The 22,678-nt window shown below is 39.8% G+C and overlaps 1 protein-coding gene across 3 annotated transcripts in view; it reads right to left on the reverse strand.

The window, feature by feature from the left end:
• LOC133562100 (FXYD domain-containing ion transport regulator 6-like) overlaps positions 1 to 21,210 on the reverse strand; it is a 44,268-nt gene extending 23,058 nt beyond the window's left edge. For all 3 annotated transcript variants that reach the window (XM_061915981.1, XM_061915979.1, XM_061915980.1), the window contains exons 1-2: positions 21,002 to 21,210; positions 14,654 to 14,710 (exon numbers count right to left, since the gene is read on the reverse strand). In XM_061915981.1, coding sequence (XP_061771965.1) covers positions 14,654 to 14,705 — 52 coding nt within the window. In that variant the 5' untranslated portion in view covers positions 14,706 to 14,710; positions 21,002 to 21,210. The remainder of the gene's footprint in view (positions 1 to 14,653; positions 14,711 to 21,001) is intronic.
• Between the last annotated feature and the right edge of the window lie 1,468 nt (positions 21,211 to 22,678).

Below are 22,678 nucleotides of genomic sequence, written 5' to 3' on the forward strand. Positions count from 1 at the left end.
CACCCCTCCAATTGGCTCACCACCCATAGCAGGGGCCATAGAGGTCGGGTGCAATGTGAGCTGGGCGACAGCCAAAGGCAGGGCACTTGGCGGTCCGATCCTCGGCTACAGAAGCTAGCTCTTGGGACGTGGAACGTCACCTCACTGGGGGGAAGGAGTCTGAGCTAGTGCGCGAAGTCGAGAAATTCCGGCTGGATATAGTCGGACTCACTTCGACGCACAGCAAGGGCTCTGGAACCACTTCTCTCGAGAGGGATTGGACCCTCTTCCACTCTGGCGTTGCCGGCAGTGAGAGGCGACGGGCTGGGGTGGCAATTCTTGTTTCTCCCCGGCTCAAAGCCTGTACGTTGGAGTTTAACCCGGTGGACGAAAGGGTAGCCTGCCTCCGCCTTCGGGTGGGGGGACGGGTCCTGACTGTTGTTTGTGCTTATGCACCAAACAGCAGTTCAGAATACCCACCCTTTTTGGGTACACTTGAGGGAGTACTGGAAAGTGCTCCCCCGGGTGATTCCCTTGTCCTACAGGGAGAATTCAACGCTCACGTTGGCAACGACAGTGAAACCTGGAGAGGCGTGATTGGGAAGAATGGCCGCCCGGATCTGAACCCGAGTGGTGTTTTGTTATTGGACTTTTGTGCTCGTCACAGTTTGTCCATAACAAACACCATGTTCAAACATAAGGGTGTCCATATGTGCACTTGGCACCAGGACACCCTAGGCCGCAGTTCCATGATCGACTTTGTAGTTGTGTCATCGGATTTGCGGCCTCATGTTTTGGACACTCGGGTGAAGAGAGGGGCGGAGCTTTCTACCGATCACCACCTGGTGGTGAGTTGGCTGCGATGGTGGGGGAGGATGCCGGACAGACCTGGGAGGCCCAAACGCATTGTGAGGGTCTGCTGGGAACGTCTGGCAGAGTCTCCTGTCAGACAAAGTTTCAATTCCCACCTCCGGAAGAACTTTGAACATGTAACGAGGGAGGTGCTGGACATTGAGTCCGAGTGGACCATGTTCCGCACCTCTATTGTCGAGGCGGCTGATCGGAGCTGTGGCCGCAAGGTAGTTGGTGCCTGTCGGGGCGGCAATCCTAAAACCCTTTATTGGACACCAGCGGTGAGGGATGCCGTCAAGCTGAAGAAGAAGTCCTATCGGGTCCCTTTGGCTCATAGGACTCCAGAGGCAGTGGACAGGTACCGACAGGCCAAGCGGTGTGCAGCTTCAGTGGTCGCGGAGGCAAAAACTCGGACATGGGAGGAGTTCGGGGAAGCCATGGAAAACGACTTCCGGACGGCTTCGAAGCGATTCTGGACCACCATACGCCGCCTCAGGAAGGGGAAGCAGTGCACTATCAACACCGTGTATGGTGCAGATGGTGTTCTGCTGACCTCAACTGCGGATGTTGTGGATAGGTGGAAGGAATACTTTGAAGACCTCCTCAATCCCACCAACACGTCTTCCTATGAGGAAGCAGTGCCTGGGGATTCTGTGGTGGACTCTCCTATTTCTGGGGCTGAGGTCGCTGAGGTAGTTAAAAAGCTCCTCGGTGGCAAGGCCCCAGGGGTGGACGAGATCCGCCCGGAGTTCCTTAAGGCTCTGGATGCTGTGGGGCTGTCTTGGTTGACAAGACTTTGCAGCATCGCGTGGACATCGGGGGCGGTACCTCTGGATTGGCAGACCGGGGTGGTGGTTCCTCTCTTTAAGAAGGGGGACCGGAGGGTGTGTTCCAACTATCGTGGGATCACACTCCTCAGCCTTCCCGGTAAGGTTTATTCAGGTGTACTGGAGAGGAGGCTACGTCGGATAGTCGAACCTCGGATTCTGGAGGAACAGAGTGGTTTTCGTCCTGGTCGTGGAACTGTGGACCAGCTCTATACTCTCGGCAGGGTTCTTGAGGGTGCATGGGAGTTTGCCCAACCAGTCTGCATGTGCTTTGTGGACTTGGAGAAGGCATTCGACCGTGTCCCTCGGGAAGTCCTGTGGGGAGTGCTCAGAGAGTATGGGGTTTCGGACTATTTCCCCAACAAATCATACACTGTAGTTCAAACACATTTTCAGAGTAAGTTTTGGTGGCGTCATGCTCCAATAAAAAGCTGAATTTTTGACTGGATTCAGAACTTCAGAAAGTATGGGGCTGTGCAAAATCTTAATTCTCAACTCCCAAATAAGAATATGTAAAAGAGTAATTGACAATTTTGCGCGACATATGCATATTTGCAGAGAGCTTATTTCAGAATTAACATGACTTTTATGCAAAGTGACCAAAATAACTGAACCTTTGGGGAATAATCATACAAAGGTCGAGCACATTTTAAGAAATATTTTTGTAGGATTCTTTCTTTGTGGGATTTAATACCATTTGTAAGGGTTCTGTTTTTTTGGGTCCTACTGCCCAGGTGCAGCTGAGATAGGCTCCAGCACCCGAAAGGGACAAGCGGTAGATAATGGATAATAATAGTTATAAAACGTGTGTTATATTCAATTACTTTTTAACGTTTTAAAAAACTTATCGTCGGCCGATTAATATCATTTATATTCTATATCGTTTAAATCGCGCAACCATTGGACAATTCCGACTTCTGACGACAAATGTGTGTTTCTACTTCTGGAAACAAACGTGAGTGTGTTTTAGTCAGGGCAGACTTGGTAACAGACACAATTTTTTATTATTTTTGGACAAATGAGGATTCACAACCTTATCCTTTTGAAGCTGAATATACAGAGCATGATCTGCTGCTTCTAGAAGCCAGCATGAAGGAAGGGTCAAACGCTGGAGCAGACAGAGGCCGAAAGAGTGAGGTCGCCGTGACTTGACGCAGTCAATGTGGTACTTGGAGCTAAGCTATGCCAACATAATTTGGGTGCTTAGCAGCTCCATCGAGTGAGTCATTTTAATATTGTTCATGATACACGCAGCACGTCATGCGTGTTATTAAAACTACAGTACATATGCTGTCGAGCTAGCTGTGTACTAACAAAACATGAAATGTGGGTTAATACTTTACAGATACACCATGTTTTTCAGTCCGTACAGATTGGTGTCCTATTGCATAGTGTTGTGCATTACAAACTCAAATGCAATTCGGGTACTGACGTAGAAGCTTTTACGGTTAATACCATAGCGCACCGATGTTACTACAATAGAAAAACACTTCCTCAGTGTTTGCTCTTACAATAACAATGTCGCTATACATTATTGTATGTTATTGTACAGGTTATGGAATGTAAATTAAGTATCATTGAATGCATTTTAAAGTGATTTAGAGGTAGAATTGATTGCTACCTTTGGCTGCATTGCTGGCCACCTAAAATAAGCCAATTGATACAAGTTAGACTGCAAAAAATAACAACAAACTTAGGTCTTCTTGTCTCTCATAAGAATTGTGAACGAAAACGCAAAATTCCCAAAGTTCGTCTTTAATTGCGCTTGATGGAGTTTATGTTTTTGAGTAGAGACGACTCGGGGGCTAGCCTTTCACGTTACGGCTGCCGTCCTGTCTGTAAATCAAGTTTCCATCAGTGGTCTTGTTCACAGCAAGACGAGCAGCAGATGTGTTGCGTTATCATGTGTCTTGGTTAGCATTAACTTCGTAGTTTGTTTGCACATTTAGCCATTGTTTGAATTGGTCGCATGGACAATGTTTAGATTAGGAGATGGCGGTTTAGTGTTTCGGGGATGATAAGCAGTACACCAAACATGATTTCCCCAGACAAACAATCCTTTTTTTCACAATGACATTTAATTTACGTCCATTTTAATGACAGTCCTTGTTTAACAGCGGGTTCCATTTTTGTTGGCCAATTCTGTAATTCAAATCCCGAGGCCGTACTTCGCCTCAAGCGTATGATCAGAAGTACATGTACAAGTTCCAAACTGATTAGTACACTGCAAAATAGAGCTAAAATAAAAAAAGGCTAGTTTGTAGGGTTACAAATTTTAAAAAAAAAGTCAAAATTAGCTAGCTAAATAAACAGATAATTGTATTTGATAAAACGGCTTGAATTAAGATTTGTATTTCTTGAATATGTATATATATATATATATATATATATATATATATATATATATATATATATATATATTTGTGTATAACTTTTAAGATTGAAATAAGTATTTTATTCTGAAAGCAAGCAATTTTCAACTTGCATTTCTTAAATCAAGCATCTTCGAGATGTTGCAGAATCTTTAAACAAGATTTTCTACGAGGATGAAAACCGAAATATCTTATTTTATTAGTTATTTTATCAATTTTAACATTTTTAAAGTAGAATATAAAAATATATAATTATTCCTGCTAAAATTAATATTTTTCAATTAATACAAATACGTAGATAGCTCTTACAACTAAGGACATTTCTAAAATTGCCGTTTTAAATCTTAGCAAGTAGCAAGTCATTTCCAGTGTTCTCCCAAAGAAAAAAAAAACATGAGCCGAGTAACTCACACACTGATTTTTGTCATGAACCGTTCCATTCCTACCATGTGAACACTGAAAGATGCATACCTTCTAGAATAGGTAGACGTTTACCTCTGCAAGTACTGTATGTCGCATTACTTCAGAGATGGTGAAACACAGGGCTGTTTTTGTGCATCTCTTTCACAATGAGAAGCATTTTTGCAATTCCTCAGGAATAAAAATTGCTACAAAAAACATAGCGGACTGTACCGTAACATTTAAAAAACTCAAATAATTCCATTAGACCACATTGTTTTCTTGTAAATGTGCACTCAGGCACGGTTGACTTTCTGAAAGTTGCTCCGGTGAAATCATGTCTAAAGTATTTGTTTTAAAATAAAGTTTTGTTATGGGACATAGAACGTGTCAGCTCTCTTGTTATGGAGAAAAACATGGCGTTTGCAATCATGTTATCTTTTGCAACATTTTGTTCTTTGGGCTGATGTGAAGTGACACCAAAAGACACAAGAACATTAATTGAACACACTGGTTAGCATGACAGCGTAGACAACATCAAGGAGACACTACTTAAGTGAACACTGGCTCATGTAAGAATGAGATCATTCTGTAGAGTCGGACCTAAAAATCTCACATTAAAAGGGGCTTAGACCATATTTTCAAGTTCAACCAATATTCATTCTAGGATTGTAACGATAAACAGTAAAAAAGATGATTGTGGTAAAACTTCCGACTTGTTTTAATAACGTTTTAAATTAAAATGATCAAAAAACATGATTGATAACTGCAGTTCGGTAAACTCACCAACTGACTGGCGCCAGCTAGCTGGTTTAAATGTTAACATGACAACAAGAGACATTAACGTCTTTCCCCAATAAAAAAACAACAACCCCCAATCTAAACTTATATAAACACTTTACTGTCTGAGCAACTAAGACATTTAATTGTGCACATTGAACCTACAGGCTGTGCTCTCTTAGAACAGAATAATCGTTCTATAATCAGGGGCTGTTTTTACGATGCGTTCAAGGACCGCTTAACAGAGTAAAATGCCACAACGCCCCCCAGAAATAATAAGTAATACATTTTAATTGTGGGCAGCACGGTGAAACAGGGGTTAGTGCATCTGCCTCATAATACATAAGTCCTGAGTAGTCCTGAGTTCAATCCCAGGCTCGGGATCTCTCTGTGTGGAGTTTGCATGTTCTCCCCGTGACTGTGTGGGTTCCCTCCGGGTACGCCGGCTTCCTCCCCCCTCCAAAGACATGCACCTGGGGTTAAGTTGATTGGCAACACTAAATTGGCCCTAGTGTGTGAGTGTGAATATTGTCCGTCCATCTGTATTGCTCTGCAATGAGGTGGCGACTTGTCCAGGATGTACCCCGCCTACCGCCCAAATTAAGCTGAGATAGGCTCCAGTGACCCCCCCCCCCCCCCCCCCCCCCGCAACCCCAAAAGGGACAAGCGGTAGAAAATGGATGGATTTTAATTGTTAAGCACTTTTCATAAAAAAAAAATCTTAAAGTTTTACAGTTCAAAGCAATATTTAAAACAATAAAAGCTTAGTCATTGAAACAAATAAAATACGAGGACTGAAACACTATCAGTGAAGCATAAGAAACACAAAATAGTGGGTTTTCTAACAGTGTGTTTATATTTGAGTTATTTAAAAAAAAAAGTGGTCTATGTAATATTGTAGTCACAATAACAGCGATATGAAAATAACACAGAAACCTTTTTTAAATGTTGAAATAGTGTGGATTTCACTGTGCAGCTATCCAACTAATGACAAAGAAATAGATATATCTACAGTATATACAGTAGGTTGATTTCAAACATCTTCACATGAATATCATAATCTAATTAATGGTACATTTAATCTTTCAGTAGATCATTGTATGTAAAGAGCATGTATATTAAATGACAAAATACAGTAATTGATATGTATTTTGACAATATGAAATCTCTATTTTGTTATGCTTGAATGTTACATTACTAATAAATGAGAAGTGAATACATCAAAAGGTTAGTTTATATATATAAAAAATAAATAATAGGATGTTTTAATAGGTTGTTTCAGGGCCATTCCTTTCAAAGAGACGTTCAAAAGACTGGCTTGTTATAACAGGTTTTTTTTAAACTGTTTAAAAAAAATCCCTGGTAGCATTAATTATATAAAAAGTGGATCAGATTAATTTAGATTTACACACATATTACTCTATCGGTGGAAATTATTCTGAAATATTTGCTATAATTGTATTTATGTTTTGGTTTCATTGTAAACATTCCATAGGGTGGTGCCACATTACCATGCTTAGCAGTAATATCACTATGTTGAATGTTCTCTTACTAAAAAACTTTTGTTTCATAAGAGCATTTTATACATACTGAAAAAATTCCTAAATAATAAGTATGCACAGTGTGTACAAAAACGTATAAAACTAGATAAAAACTAGGACATATTAATAATGTGAATACATTATACTACACTACCTGGTGTGTTTACGCTTGAACAATATGTAGCTCAGCGCAATGAACCAGATAAGTGATTAACAAATGAAAAATAAATAATAATAACAAATAATTATAAAAATAAAAAAAGGGAATCTAAATTCTGCTATGTTTCCAATGACCCTGACTCATTTTCTAGTTCATTTTCCAATCGGGTAAGTTATTACGTTAAAAAACAACTCTCCAAAAAAAACGGCTTGCAGCAGTAAATCGATTCCCATAGTTCACTTACAAGAGCCGTTCAAAAGACTGTATTCGGTCCTCAAACATTACATTTCTGACATACAACTGATTTACATAAATAAAGTGGGGGCATATTTTTAAAGTAATGCCGTAAAATGACACATTTTTAATCGGATTATTTACATTTTTGCATTTTCATTATTCACAATTAATTTACTGGTTTTTACTGCTTTACTAGTTATTAGTTACATTCTTTCATTATTTGAGTTACCTTCAAAAAAGAGGCCAATATTTTCAGACAAATGCAAATTTATGGTTGGATTGTTTTTAATGTGGGCTTCACGATGGGAGAGGGGCTAGTGCGTCTGCCTCACAATACGAAGGTCCTGCAGTCCTGGGTTCAATCCCAGGCTCGGGATCTTTCTGTGTGGAGTTTGCATGTTCTCCTCTTGAATGCGTGGGTTCCCTACGGGTACTCCGGCTTCCTCCCACCTCCAAAGACATGCACCTGGGGATAGGTTGATTGGCAACACTAAATTGGCCCTAGTGTGAGAATGTGAGTGTGAATGTTGTCCGTCTATCTGTGTTGGCCCTGTGATGAGGTAGCGACTTGTCCAGGATGTACTCCACCTTCCGCCCGATTGTTGCTGAGATAGGAGCCAGCGCCCCCCGCGACACCAAAAGGGAATAAGCGGTAGAAAATGGATGGATGGATGTTTTTAATGTTTTAGTTAAATGGATGTCATATATTTGCTGTAAACTGGAAAAAAAAAAAATTTTTAAGTAACATTTGCCAGCTAGCACAAAGTCAGAGTCTCCTCACTCATTTTTAAGCTAAAATAAGCATCGATCTGTTCACTGACTGTATAATTACTAGGATATAAAAATAAACATTCTGAATTTATTTCATCCATCCATTCTTTCATTCTCAAAATAATCTTACTATCCCATATGAAATATGATTTACTTCACCAATTATTATTTATTCATTGATTTTTATTGTGATTACCTATGGAGAATAAATTGAGAACAGAAAGTGAACAAAAGTTTTAGCAACTGTTAAGTAAAAGAAAAGGGGTAGCATTAAATAAGATCTACTTCTTCCTACTCCTTTTCAAACATTTTGAAAAGAGAAACTGGAAATAGTGATGTATCATGTTGTATGTTTGCATGTTCGAAATACACTCAAACTCAAACAATATAAAAGTTTCTTATCACAGTTATCGTGATCAAATTATCCCGGTTGACATTATAATTGTGGTATTGTTGAATGTGGTCAAAAAATGCTTATACACACACATCTCATAACCAAATTTAACCAAAAAATACTGCACTTTCAGTTTATGTGAGGTCACGCGAGATCACTTCTTGTTAGGTGCGAGGTCATGGTGACCAAGACCCTCACCGCGCCCCCAGCGCCACAGGTATCTTGCCAATCGAGGGGAAACCCTGCAAGTGTTTATACAGTTATCAATCACGTTTTATCAATAATTTTATTTCAAAACGGTAATTTCAATCGTTGGGAGTTTCACAATGGTTATAATTAAAATTGTTAATTGTTACATACCTGATAAAAACCCACACCTTTCAGGTAACCATCCAAGGTCATGCGCGGAAAAAAATAAATTGCATTATTAATCTGCGTTTATACTTGATTGATGCAATATTGTTTTGTGATTAATTATATCAACGTGTTAACTTTGACAGCCCTAAAGCCCTACATTTCAACCCAAACTATAAAACTAACCAGGCAAACGCTTTTAAGTTTTTAAAGAGAACACAAACACCTGTGTTACTGGCATAGCCTTGGAAAGATATGTAGGGGTCCTGTGTGAACTTTGGCATGTATAATTGAGTCTGCATGTTGAAAGAAAAAAAGTTGTCTCCTATCCACCGAGTCAAGTCACCGTGAACGCGCCAATTCTGTTACTGACTCGCCGAGCAAACAAAAGAGGTCAGTTTGTCCCTTAATCAAAATAGTTTCATATTTTTCCGCAAACCACGTTAAACCCAGATTCCGATCTAATAAAGGTCCTAACTCATTCTCCTTCTATGCCACATAAATATGGAATGCACTCCCAACAGGTGTGAAAGAAAGTGCATCTCTATCCTCTTTCAAAACTGCACTAAAAGAACACCTCCAGGCAAATACAACCCTAGACTAACACCCTCCCTCCACCACATCCCACCTCCCCGGATTGTAAATAATCAAATGTATATACTTGTTCTTATTCTTTCTGAGCTCACTATGTTCAATGTTCGCTGTACATATCCTACAAAGTCAGACCTACACTGTCTCAATGTCCATTTCTCTGATGATATAATCGTTGATGACTGAAGTGCTGATATCAACAAAACCTAACCCCCCCCCCCCCTGCCCCAACCCCCTCCACATCCCACCACCCAGATTTTAAATAATGTAAATAATTCAATGTATATACTCTGATGATTAATTTGTGTGATGACTGCATTATTGTTGTGATTTACTAAGTGGAGGTGACGGCAGACACCAGAGGGCCGTAACGTTCAAATATTTATTATATATATTAACCATATACATATAATAATCAAACAATAGAAAATAAACTAAGGTAATGGAGTGTGAAAAAATCCAAGAGTGTGTATGGTGTATGACTATGTGTAGAATTTAACCAAAGTGTGTGTTACCAAGTGTTGAACGAGAGAAGAGGAAGTCCAGGGGGCGGAAGCGTAGTCGAGAGGCAGGAGCGAGGCGTCGTTGTCCGGGGGCGAGCGAGGAGTCGAAAAAAAACATGAAGCGCGGGGGAGGCAAGGAAGATCCGGGAGCACAAGAAGCACAGCTTGACTCGGGGATACACACATGGTAGGTACAAATGACTATACTCCGGCGCCGGCATGCAAAGCTGTGCCGGCTTATGAAGGCAGGTCCTTCATTACTGGCAGGTGTGGCGATTGTCGGTGAATGAAAACAGCTGGCAGCCGCTGCAAGGCGGAGACGCGCGCGGCGCGTCCCTGGGCGTGTCCTGAGGTGCGCTCACTGGAGCGCACAGACGGATGAGCACCGTTGGCAAGGGTCTGAGCCGAAACAATTATACTGACAGTATATATTTGTACCATGAATTGATTAAAGGGGAACATTATCACGAGACCTATGTAAGCATCAATATATACCTTGATGTTGCAGAAAAAAGACCATATGTTTTTTTAACCGATTTCCGAACTCTAAAAGGGTGAATTCGGCGATTTAAACGCCTTTCAATTGTTCGCCTGTCGAAGCAATGACCTTTCACCCGTGACATCACATCGTGAAGCGACCCGCCATTTTCTCAAACACTTTACACACACCAATTCATATCAGCTCTGTTAATTTCCGTTTTTTTAACTGTTTTCCGGTACCTTGGAGACATCATGCCTTGTCGGTGTGTTGTCGGAGTGTGTAACAACACGAACAGAGACGGATTCAAGTTGCAACAGTGGTCAAAAGATGCGAAAGCCCTTCGTTTGTTCTGCACACTTTACCGACAACAGCTATGCTACGACAGAGATGGCAAGAATGTGTGGATATCCTGCGACACTCAAAGCAGATGCATTTCCAACGATAAAGTCAACGAAATCACAAAGGTGAGTTTTGTTGATGTTATTGACTTATGTGGAGTGCTAATCAGACATATCAGACGGCATGACTGCAAGCTAATCGATGCTAACACGTTATTTAAGCTAGCTGTATGTACACATTGCATCATTATGCCTCATTTGTAGCTATATTTGCATCCAGCCTTTCCCTCCACCCACATTTAATGCCAAACAAACACATCCCAATTGTTGGTTAGAAGGCGATCGCCGAATTCGTTCGCGCTTCCTCCCGTGCCGCTGTCTGTCGTGATATGGCTCAAAAGCTTTTGTTTCTTCTTTAATTTTGTTTTCGCTACCTGCCTCCACAATCCAACCATCCGTTTCAATACATGCGTAATCTGTTGAATTGCTTATGGCGCTGAAATCCGAGTCTGAATCCGAGTTACTATGCTATACCTTTCTGTGCTATTCGCCATGTTTGTTTCTGGTGGCTTCACGCAGTGACGTCACAGGACAATAGACGGGTGGATATAGCGATGGTGTAAATCAGGCACTTTGAAGCAGTTTTTCGGGATATTGCGTGATGGGTAAAATTTTGAGAAAAACTTTGAAAAATAAAATAAGCCACTGGGAACTGATTTTATTGATTTTAACCATTCAGAAATTGTGATAATGTTCCCCTTTAAGGAAGCGCAGCAGCAACTGTTGTATATTAACTTTAAGATTGTTAGGAACGTTTGGGAGAGTGCGACGACTTAATTTTCTGTGTTGTTATGAGTGGCAACAGGCATGAGTTAAGCACGCCAGCTAATTTTTTTGTGAGTAACGTTAACGTTATCCCTTTCTTGCAACGCGGGGCTAATAATGTGTCAGCGGCAGATTTCACTCCGTTTTGAGAGAGAAAACGCACGGTTACCAATTTGGAAATAAACGTAAAGGACAGAAATATCTCAGGTTGGTTTAATAATGGATCAATGTAGCCGGGCCCAATAAAGCTATAGAAATCTATTTAGATTTGAGTGATGCTTTAGTATAACTAAACGTTATGAAGGTGCTAGAACATTTCATGCTATTATTCACAGGCAGCCTAAAATGAATCCTTTATTATTCACAACAGAAACGTGTACAATATCTGACCCAGTTCTGATCTGATGAGTTAAATTTGTGTGTTATTATTGTGCTGGAACCCCAATGTCCATTTATTTCATTTAGCTGTTTTTTTTATGTGGTGGCGTATTTGCCTTTTACGTCAGAAATTATTGATTAAATCAACTAGGTATGTATTAAGTTACATGTAAATGATGCTACTATGGTTTCTCATTGTATGGTTTCTCTCATTTCAGAACGAAACAAGCCAGCATTAGTGACTTGGTAGAAAAGAAGGTGTGCACACCAAAGCAAGCGGCTGCATTGACTGATGCTATTCTGAATATGTTGGTAACTGACATGGGGCCACTATCAATGGTGGAGGATGAAGGTTTTAGACAAATGATTCACATCCTCAACCCTGGTTACACTCCTCCCTCGAGTACCCATTTTACCAAACTGATGGAGAGGAAGTACGAGCAGACATTCAAAGCAGTGTCGCCTGACATAAAAGCCACCCAGAGCAAATTGCTCTCACTACTGATGTGTGGACAAGTGTAGCCTACCTTGGCAATACATGCCATTACATTGGAGAAGAATGGAACATGAAGTCAATCTGCCTTACGACCACGCCACTAAAGGAAAGACATTCAGCATCCAACATTGCAGAGTGGTTGGAATAAGTAGTAGCCAAGTTTGAAATTCCCCTGAGCAAAATTATTGCTATTGTGCAGGAAAATGGTGCACTCTATAAAAAAAAAATCGTTTTTGTAACATTTGCCTTATTTTATTTGGCAAGTTGAATGAACATGGTGCTAGTATGCTTTTTTTTTTTCAATAACATACTGGAAAGGATAGAAATGTAGTTGGTCTCTTTTATCCGATTACTAATCGATTCATCGAAGTAATAATCAACAGATTAATCGATTATCAAATTAGTTATTTGCAGCCCTAGTGTATATAAAACGTCGATGGAGGGTTTTGAAGGCTGCAACGATGACTCCTGTGAGCCGCATCTTGCAAATATTTTTTCATCAAATTTAAAATCCTAAATTTTTTTTTTTAAAAAGACGTATGTGTTGTCTCTAATAATGATTGTGAACGATGGGCAAAAATCCAGAAAAGTGCAGTTTAATTTTTTTTTAAATTTGGCCCATCGTTCACAATCATTTTGAAAGACTAACAAACAAAAGGTTTTTGCCATTTTTTTGCATTCTAACAGATAACATCCGGCCTGTTCTTTGGTGGCTAGCATGGCAGCTAATGGGAGCAATCAATTCTACCTTTAAATCACTTTAAAAATGAATTTAAAAACAATATCTATACTTAATTTACGTTCCGTAACCTGTGTAGTAACCAAGCTGTTGTGACATTGTTATTGTAAGAGCGAACACTGAGGAATTTTTTTCTACCGTACTAACACATCGGCATGTTTCAGGATTAGGCTACATTGACATGTGTTTTTGTCTCTCATAATAAATGTGAACAATAGACAAAATTAGAAAAAAAGTGCAGTTCCCCTTTAAAGTCTCTTCTAGCTGTTTACTGACTTACTATTCGTGTTTAAATAACTTATACTGATGATGAATGAATATGGGCCCCACATATTGGTGTTTGACCTCCTTTACTACTAATCGGTATCGGCCCTATTAAAACATTTTGGTCGATCTCTTGAATGAAATAAATAATACTTAAGCAGTTGCATCCTTGAGGTAGCGACTTGTCCAGGGTGTACCCCGCCTCCCTCCTAAAAATACACCTGAGATAGGCTCCAGCGACCCCAAAAGGGACAAGCGGTAAAAAATGGATGGACAGTTGCATCCTTTGTGAGATGTACTTCCTCCTCCTACTATTCTCTTCTTCTCTGTAAAAGTCTTCAGCCCATATAAGGCTGCGTTCTCCTGTGAATGGAGCTTGCTGTGGACGACTCAAACTCAGAAAGGTCATGAGTAGTTTGGGATGTAACAATATGAACATTTCCCATCACGGTTATTGTGACCAAAATGATCAGTTATAATTATTATCACAGTATTGTTGAATATGCCGAAAGTACACTGAATTCTTGAAATCAGCTTTTATTGAAATAAAAACCAATCTTCAAATAGATTGACACAATATACTTTCAATGGGCAAAGGAATATTAAATATGTTCATAAGAGCAATATTATTTTTATTTGAGTGTTTAAATATCTTTATTTTCTTCTGTTTTAATTTGTAAAGGTTTTAGAGTGTTTTTTTTAATAATAAATAGAGATGACTTCACTTCCTTCAAGTATAGAACAATCACTCTGTTTTAAAAGAGCACAGTCTGTCGGTTGAATATGCACAACCTAATAGTTTACTTGCTCAGAAAACAATGTGTTTAAACAAGTTTAGATTGGGGTATGTCGTTTAACGGGGAAATATGTTAATGTCTCTTGTATTCGTGTTAGAATTTAAGCTTTCTAATGAGCTAGCGCTAGCATGCTTCTGCAGTAAATGAGCAGTCTGCAATCAAACTGTATTGCAGTTTCACGGTTTTACGGTAATTTTTATTTTAAAACGGTAATACTAACCGCCGGGAGTATTATCGCGATGAATCATTACACTGTTGATCGTTACATCCCTATGCGTGGGTCAGTAGTGAAGGCAGCATGAACAACTAAGACACATGGGGCATTGCGGTCAATTGGCATACAGAAAAATACAAATAAATGCAAATCAGTTCTCATCGTTTACTTCATGGAGCCATTTAAAGACTCAACTCGTTTGTGAAGATCACATCTCTTCAGAACACCAGAAACTTAGCGAACATTTCCTTGCCACATACGTAGCCTGATATACAATATTCCACAGGGAGGCGCAATTGTGCACAAATAACTGAATTCTACATAGAAATGAGAAAGAATGGTTAATGAAGAGGTTTCTCACCCAGAGCAGGGGTCATCCAGGAAATGAATGCTACAAACAGCACCGCCTCCATTGTAGCTGGTGAAGAGGAAAATAAGAACTCATGTCAGTTACTTAAATACACAATCCAATACAATACATTTTGATTACTTTATGACACTAAGTGAATGGGTGCTCTAAGAATAATGCATTGTAGTTGTCCACCACTGAAACATCAGAAGACTGGATTGTGTGTACAAACTTATTAGATGTATAACGAAACACAGCACATCATTAAATCCATACTGATCCTTTCTGCGTGCTACGAGGGAAGGTGTTCACACTGCAAGGAGAGTATTTTTTATCAGGGAGGCAAATGCAACATTAATGTGCCGGCAGGGGGTCGCCGTAGGTATTTCATAAAGTTGTGCTGCTTTTATCAAGGAAGGACAATGACTTTGGACTAAAAGACAAGACACACACAGATGATTGTATCTGAGCAGCAGAGGTGAATCAAACACGGTAAATCAGCTTGCATACCAAAATATTTAGCTTCTTTAGGGAGACCATGATGGGACAATTGGATGGCTGCCCCACATCTGTAGTTTTTGTGTATCAGTACAAGAAAAATGCACTGCGAAAAAAGTCTAACTATTCTGAAATCCTGGTCTGTTTTAATGATAATTCAATCTCGGTATTATTGGAGGTATGTGCTCTTCGAAGTACCATTCTAGTTATATGTGCCTATTAAAGCATTAAGGCTACAACATATTTGCATGTAAACCATATACTGTATGTTTACCACAGGACTGTGATATATTTGTGGTGGTGGGATCGGGAGGTGTTATGTGACATGGTAGTCTAATATGCGTAATATGTCACGACTCATGTAAGTGTAAGCTGTAGAAGAGATGAATAATGTGGTGATATTGAGACAAACCGTGAGTAAAAACACAAAATGCCAAATATTAAGTTGAAAAATACAAACAAACTTTTTATTGTTGTTTTTCTTTAAATGGGACCAGGGGGAAAGGCCCACAACAGCAAAAACTGCGTATTGAGAAGATTAATATGTGCTTACATATCAGAGTCTCCATTATGAGCAGAATTTTTTTTTTTTTTTTTTTAAATAGTGTATCAATAGCAGGGCTGTTCAACTAAATTGTTCAAGGCCACCATTTTAGAAAGCTAAGGACTAGAGGGCGGACTTCTCCTTTAACTACTATTCTTATTTTGCATATTTGTAAGAATTGGCACCTTTTGCAGTGGCCTTAAACGATTTTGGATTTACGAAATGTGGAAAAAACTGCCCCAAGTCACAATGCAAGGATCTGTCATTCCTTAAAAGCTTCGACTTGTTGTTTTTAAGGACTTGAAATAGTGAAGTGAATTATATTTATATAGCAGTTGTTTTCTCTAGAGACTCTTTATTTTTATCACTTTATCGTTAGTTTTTAATCCAAAATGTGTCCATTCTCCCTTTTCTGTCCACACACTGTGTCTGCTTGCAAGTACTCCGTGGTTGTGCGCTGAGGAACATGCTCGTGTGCTCGTAAACCAGCAATATCATGAGATGACGACAACGAGGGCGTGGTGTGGCGACCGGCACTTTTCAGTCTCTAATTCAGTGATAAGCGTGGCCCCTAAACCTCTCTGCAGTGGAAAAGTTGGGCCCCGAGGTTAAAAAAAAAAAAAAGGTTAGGAACCCATGGATTAACAGATACAATGAAACACAATTCAACATATAAAATCAACTTGTTTTTCCATTATACTGGTACACCCACTGACTGAGGCTCCAAGCCGGGGGTTTATTTTAAGCATAGTCCAAGACTTTTGATATTTGGCAGCAGGGTTTGTGTTCGGTTTGTTGGCACAGGGCTACTAGGACTGTTTTATCTATGATATAATCTAGGCAGGGAAGTTTGTTTTTCATCCTTATGCATACAGACATGCAGTCGTAACCTGGAAGTAGTAACTGCAGACTGGCCACAAACGAATGGCTTGAAAAAAACCTTGGCTGGAAGCATACACTCCCGACGTTGTACAGGAACTAGAAGTGCACATAAGCCATGGAATGCAATGTTGTGAGCACAAGGTTGTGTAAGGAGAGCCAGGGCTTTGCTGGCTGGCACAAACAAGCCTCAAGACAACTGAGGGCTCACACATGACTGCAGTGGGGGTGTGAACTAGGGCTGGGCGATATTGGCTTTTATTAATATCGCAATATTTTTATGCCATATTGCGATATACGATATATATTACCATATTTTGCCTTGGCCTTGAATGAACACTTGATGCATATAATCACAGCAGTATGATGATTATATCTGTCTATATTAAAACATTCTCCTTCATACTGCATTAAAATATGCTCATTTTACACTTTCATGCAGAGAGGGAAATCACAACTAAGTCAAGTGACCAAAACTGTATTCATTAAATATTCTTCATTTTCTCACGGGTGACTTTTTAAATGAAAGAACAAATTAATATTGTTGCTACTTTTTGTAGTAACACTTCTGCTGCATCCTTTGCATTGATTGATTGATACTTTTATTAGTAGATTGCACAGTACAGTACATATTCCGTACAATTGACCACTAAATGTAACACCCGAATACGTTTTTCAACTTGTTTAAGTCGGGGTCCATGTTAACCAATTCATGGTACAAATATATACTATTCAGGGTTTCCCACACATTCATTTATTTATGGCGGCCCGCCACGGAAGAATTACGGCTGCCACAAAAAATAAAAAATAAATAAATAAATAAATTAAATTAAAAAAAATTAAAAAAATTAAAATGTTTTTGTTTTTTTTGGCTTTTGACTCGCTCGAACGCTCATAAAAGCAATGGGACTCTGTTTGTGAATGGAGCTTGTAGTTACATATAATATAAATATGTAAATATTATATAAATATGTAAATAAAGTGTTGTAATTATATTCCAACTCCGCGTTCTTCTTGGTCATCGCCGCCGCTGCCGTTTCACACCATCTCTCTCTTGTATTGTCAGAAGCTCCGCTCGCTCGACCTGGCTCAGCTAACGTTAGCCATGCTGCTACCTCTCTGATCGGCAAGAGCTATGACGCTAGACTCGCGAGAGTATGTGACGTATGTAAGAAGGCGGGCTTGTTTTCCGTATCTGTCAGAATGAAAGACGAGGAGGAGTGAGAAACGCCTGTTGTGTAATGCCCGCAGCTAAAAGCAACTCGACCTGCCTCAGCTAACGTTAACCATGCTAACGTTAGCTCTTGGCGGGAGCGTGTGACGCTACATGCGCGACAGTGTGTGACGTACGTGAGAAGGCGGGCTTATTTTACGTCCCTGTGAGAAGGACAGACGAGAAGGAGTGAGACACGCCAGTAATGTAATGCACGCAGCTTAAAGCAACGGTGTGAGAACATATAATCAAATATTACGATATAGTCATTTTCTATATCGTACAGAGACAAACCTGCGGTATATCTTATATGCGATATATCGTATATATCGATATATCGCCCAGCCCTAGTGTGAACATACTGCAGATCTGCTGGAGTGGACACAAATGAACACTTCATCAGTGGGATGGGATTAACAAAAATGACTGTCAATCAAGTGTAGTCAAACAAGCACGGGAGGGAGCACCAATCCAATAATCTTGTTTGTTGCTCTTTTGAATTGTGGAGAGGAACATAATTTACGAATAAAAAATTGCAAAAAATATGAATAAAGGGGTGAAGCTCTATTTTGAATTAACTTTTCATTTTATTGACAGTTTAATCAGGAAACATGTGTATCATTATTATTTAGTAAGAATGTATTTATTTTAGCACAATACAATGACATGCTTTTTCCCATCCTTTTTATGAGTGCCCTCTTTTGCAGTGTATCTATTTCAGTGTTTTTCAACCTTTTTTGAGCCAAGGCACATTTTGTTCATTGAAAAAATCCAGGGGGACACTATCCCATCCTCGTCGCCCTTGTTGTGTGCCAAACTTGTCACTTATTAGTTCACTTATTAGCAATCTAAGCTAAGTAATACACCAAAAGAAAGCTTATTGTATTTTTCTGTCTTTTATTCTCTCTCTTACTTTTTCCACTTCTACGTGTCCAACACACAACACATATCATCATATCCTGTGTCCCCTGCCCTTAAGTTCCTTTTACAATGGTTTCGGTATTGTCCTGTCACCCGAGTAACCAATACATGAAAGACACCACCACCAGAAAATGTTAAAAAAGAAACTCAATAGCCTATATTGACAATATAAAGTTGTCCTCATCAAATACGTGACGCAATTGTTCAATATGACTTCAAACCATAACCATCATTAATTCTCTTGTCTCAAAGTAGGCTTACAAAGCAATGAGCTACCTGCTGCCACCTATTGGTATGGAAGAGTATTTCATGGTTACTCTGCTGATCTCCGGACAGCACAGACACTCTACAACGGCACATTGTTTGCGGATTATAATTATTGGTTTGCAAAAAATATTTTTCAAACCAATTAGGTGAAATTGCATAATTTCCCACAGCTCACCAAACAATATCTCATGGTACACTAGTGTGCCGCGGCACAGTGGTTGAAAAACACTGATCTATTTGATTAGTATTTATTATTGTAATCAGCCTGACCTAAAGGCCTACTGAAACCCACTACTACTGACCACGCAGTCTGATAGTTTATATATCAATGATGAAATATTAACATTGCAACACATGCCAATAAGGCCTTTTTAGTTTACTAAATTGCAATTTTAAATTTCCCGCGAAGTGTCGTGTTGAAAACTTATGATGACGCGTATGCCGACGCGTGCGTTTGACGTCACCGGTTGTAGCGGACATTATTTTCCAGCCCGATCCAAGCTATAAGTAGTCTGCTTTGATCGCATAATTACACAGTATTCTGGACATCTGTGTAGATGAATCTTTTGCAATTTGTTCAATTAATAATACAGAGGTCAAAGTAGAAAGATGGAGGTGGGAAGCTTTTAGCCTATAGCCACAAAAACACAGCCTGTGTTTCCTTGTTTAAAATTCCCGAAAATGAAGCTTTACTATGGATCAGAGCGGTCACGCGAACATGGATCCCGACTACATGTCAACCGGCAGTTTTCGGTGAGAAAAATGTGGTAATAAGTCGCCTCTTACCGGAGACATCAGCGGAGATTCCGTCCTGCTGCAGCTGCCGTGACTTCCCTCAGAGACGTTGGCGTCAACACACCCGTGGTCACACCCCTCTGTCTTTCAGGTAATATTTAATCTCACTAAAACATTAGGAACTCAATAGGCAGATAAGGGATTTTCCAGAATTATCATAATAAATGTGTCTAATAACATCTGAATCGCTCCCACTGCAATCGCCTTTTTTTCTTTTCTTTTTTTCTATTCCTTCACTCTAAATTTCCTCATCCACGAATCTTTCATCCTCGCTCAAATTAATGGGGAAATTGTCGCTTTCTCGGTCCGAATAGCTCTAGCTGCTGCTGGCTATGATTTTAAACAATGTGAGGATGTGAGGAGTCCTACATCCCGTGACGTCACGCGCACATCGTCTGCTACTTCCGGTAAGACAAGGCTTTTTTTATTAGCGACCAAAAGTTGCGAACTTTATCGTCGATGTTCTCTACTAAATCCTTTCAGCAAAAATATGGCAATATCGGGAAATGATCAAGTATGACACATAGAATGGACCTGCTATCCCCGTTTAAATAAGAAAATCTCATTTCAGAAGGCCTCTAAGTATTGATAATGAATTGATTTACATGGACCTTGACTTAAACAAGTTGAAAAACTTATTGGGGTGTTACCATTTAGTGGTCAATTGGACGGAATATGTACTGTACTGTGCAATCTACTAACACAAGTTTCAATCAATCAATCAATACTCTTTGTGATTAACACATGGTTTCGTATCTTCTGACAAGGTCAAATTGAGGCAAATCAGAATATCCATTTACAAAAACTAAAATTATACAGGCTAATCCGGTATACTATTATGAAAGCAGCGTTACATGAAAAAAGAGGATTACAAATCAGAGCCTTTTGTTTTTCCAGTTCACGTTTTTGTCAAATAACGCGAGATCTTATGGAGTTTTTTATTACTGTTATTAAAGTAACTAACTTTTGTACACAAGAGCCAAAATGATAAGACAAACCTCCACAAAAAAACGACAGGAGTAAAGACAGAAGAAAAGTAGTTTGCACGGTGAAAGAGGCGAGGATAATGCGGCCTGAAGCAATTAAATAGTCACATGTTGCCTTTTTTGGGTGGAAGTTGGGGGTTGGAAAGTCGACAAAAAACAGCGACAATATACAACAAAAAACACCTAACATAGTGTATAAATGCTTAAAACCACAGATTTAAGATCAAAATCGATTATTTTGAAAAATTCGAACTTACCGCGTTTTCGGCTGCAGATGTTTCCTCCGCCTGACTTACTCAAAAAAGTTATGTCAAAGGAAAGTTAAAGAGATATGCAATCCGCTGAGCTGGTGGTGGATAAATCAAGCGATAAAGGGATGTAATATGAATGATGAAGAAAGTGCGAGCAAGACCCTCCAGGGTTTGTCTGCGTGTCTTTGGTCCAGTCAGGAATGAGGGAGGCGGGGCTCGGACTGATGGTGTGAAGTTACTCCCGGACTGGACACTGCATTAGGTACACTAACCATGGCTTCTGACATACAACCACACACAGTCCCTGCTTAATTAATGGACACTGTCAGAGTAGAATGCATACGCCTAAAGTTGTGTTCAACTGTCATGCTCTTATCTAACTCAGTGTTTTTCAACCTTTTTTGAGCCAAAGCACTTTTTTTTTTACCACTAGCAGAAAACACACAAAACATTTTTTTAACTCAGCAGCCGATATTGACAAAGTCGTTCTCGCAATTGTTGGATATAAATTCAAACCATAACCAAACCATGCATCACTATAGCTCGTCTCAAAGTAGGTGTAATGGGGCGGCATAGCTCGGTTGGAAAAGTGGCCATGCCAGCAACTTGAGGGTTACCGGTTCGATCCCCGCTTCCGCCATCCCAGTCAGTGCTGTTGTGTCCTTGGGCAAGACACTTTACCCACCTGCTCCAGTGCCACCCACACTGGTTTAAAAATGTAACTTTGATATTGGGGTTTCTCTATGTAAAGCGCTTTGAGTCACTATAGAAATGCGCTATACAAATATAATTCACTTCACTTCACGACCTGTCACATCACAACGTTTTTTTGCTGTTTTCCTGTGTGTAGTGTTTTAGGTTCTGTCTTGCGCTCTTATTTTGTTGTTGGTTGTCATGGCATGTACGGATGTACTTTGTGGATGCTGTCTGCTGCTCCACACATTGTAAGTCTTTGCTGTTGTCCAGCATTCTGTTTAGCTTTAGTTTAGTTTTGCATAGTTTCAATGCCTTTTCTTAGCGGCACTCGCCTTTTGTTTATTTTTGGTTTAAAGGCCTACTGAAATGAGATTTTCTTATTTAAACTGGGATAACAGGTCCGTCCTATGTGTCATACTTGATCATTTTTCGATGTTGCCATATTTTTGCTGAAAGGATTTAGTAGAGAACATCGACGATAAAGTTTGCAACTTTTGGTCGCTAATAAAAAAGCCTTGCCTGTACCGGAAGTAGCAGATGATGTGCGCGTGACGTATTGGGTTGTAGAGCTCCTCACATCCGCACATTATTTACAATCATGGCAACCAGCAGCAAGAGCGATTCGGGGCGAGAAAGCGACTATTTCCCCATTAATTTGAGCAAGGATGAAATATTCATGGGTGAGGATAGTGAGAGTGAAGGACTAGAAGAGAAAAAAAAGATGAGAGCAGTGGGAGCGATTCAGATGTTATTAGACACATTTACTAGGATAATTCTGGAAAATCCCTTATCTGCTTATTGTGTTACTAGTGTTTTAGTGAGATTATAAAGTCATACCTGAAAGTCGGAGGGGTGTGGTGACCGCCAGTGTCTCTGATGGAAGCCATGGAGGAGCCAAGAAAGTTACAGCTGCCTCTTTGACAGCTGCAGCAGGACGCAAGTTCCTCTCATGTCACCGATAAGAGCCGACTTATTACCACCATTTTC

Source organism: Nerophis ophidion, linkage group LG11 (assembly GCF_033978795.1).
Source record: "Nerophis ophidion isolate RoL-2023_Sa linkage group LG11, RoL_Noph_v1.0, whole genome shotgun sequence".
NCBI lineage: Eukaryota > Metazoa > Chordata > Actinopteri > Syngnathiformes > Syngnathidae > Nerophis > Nerophis ophidion.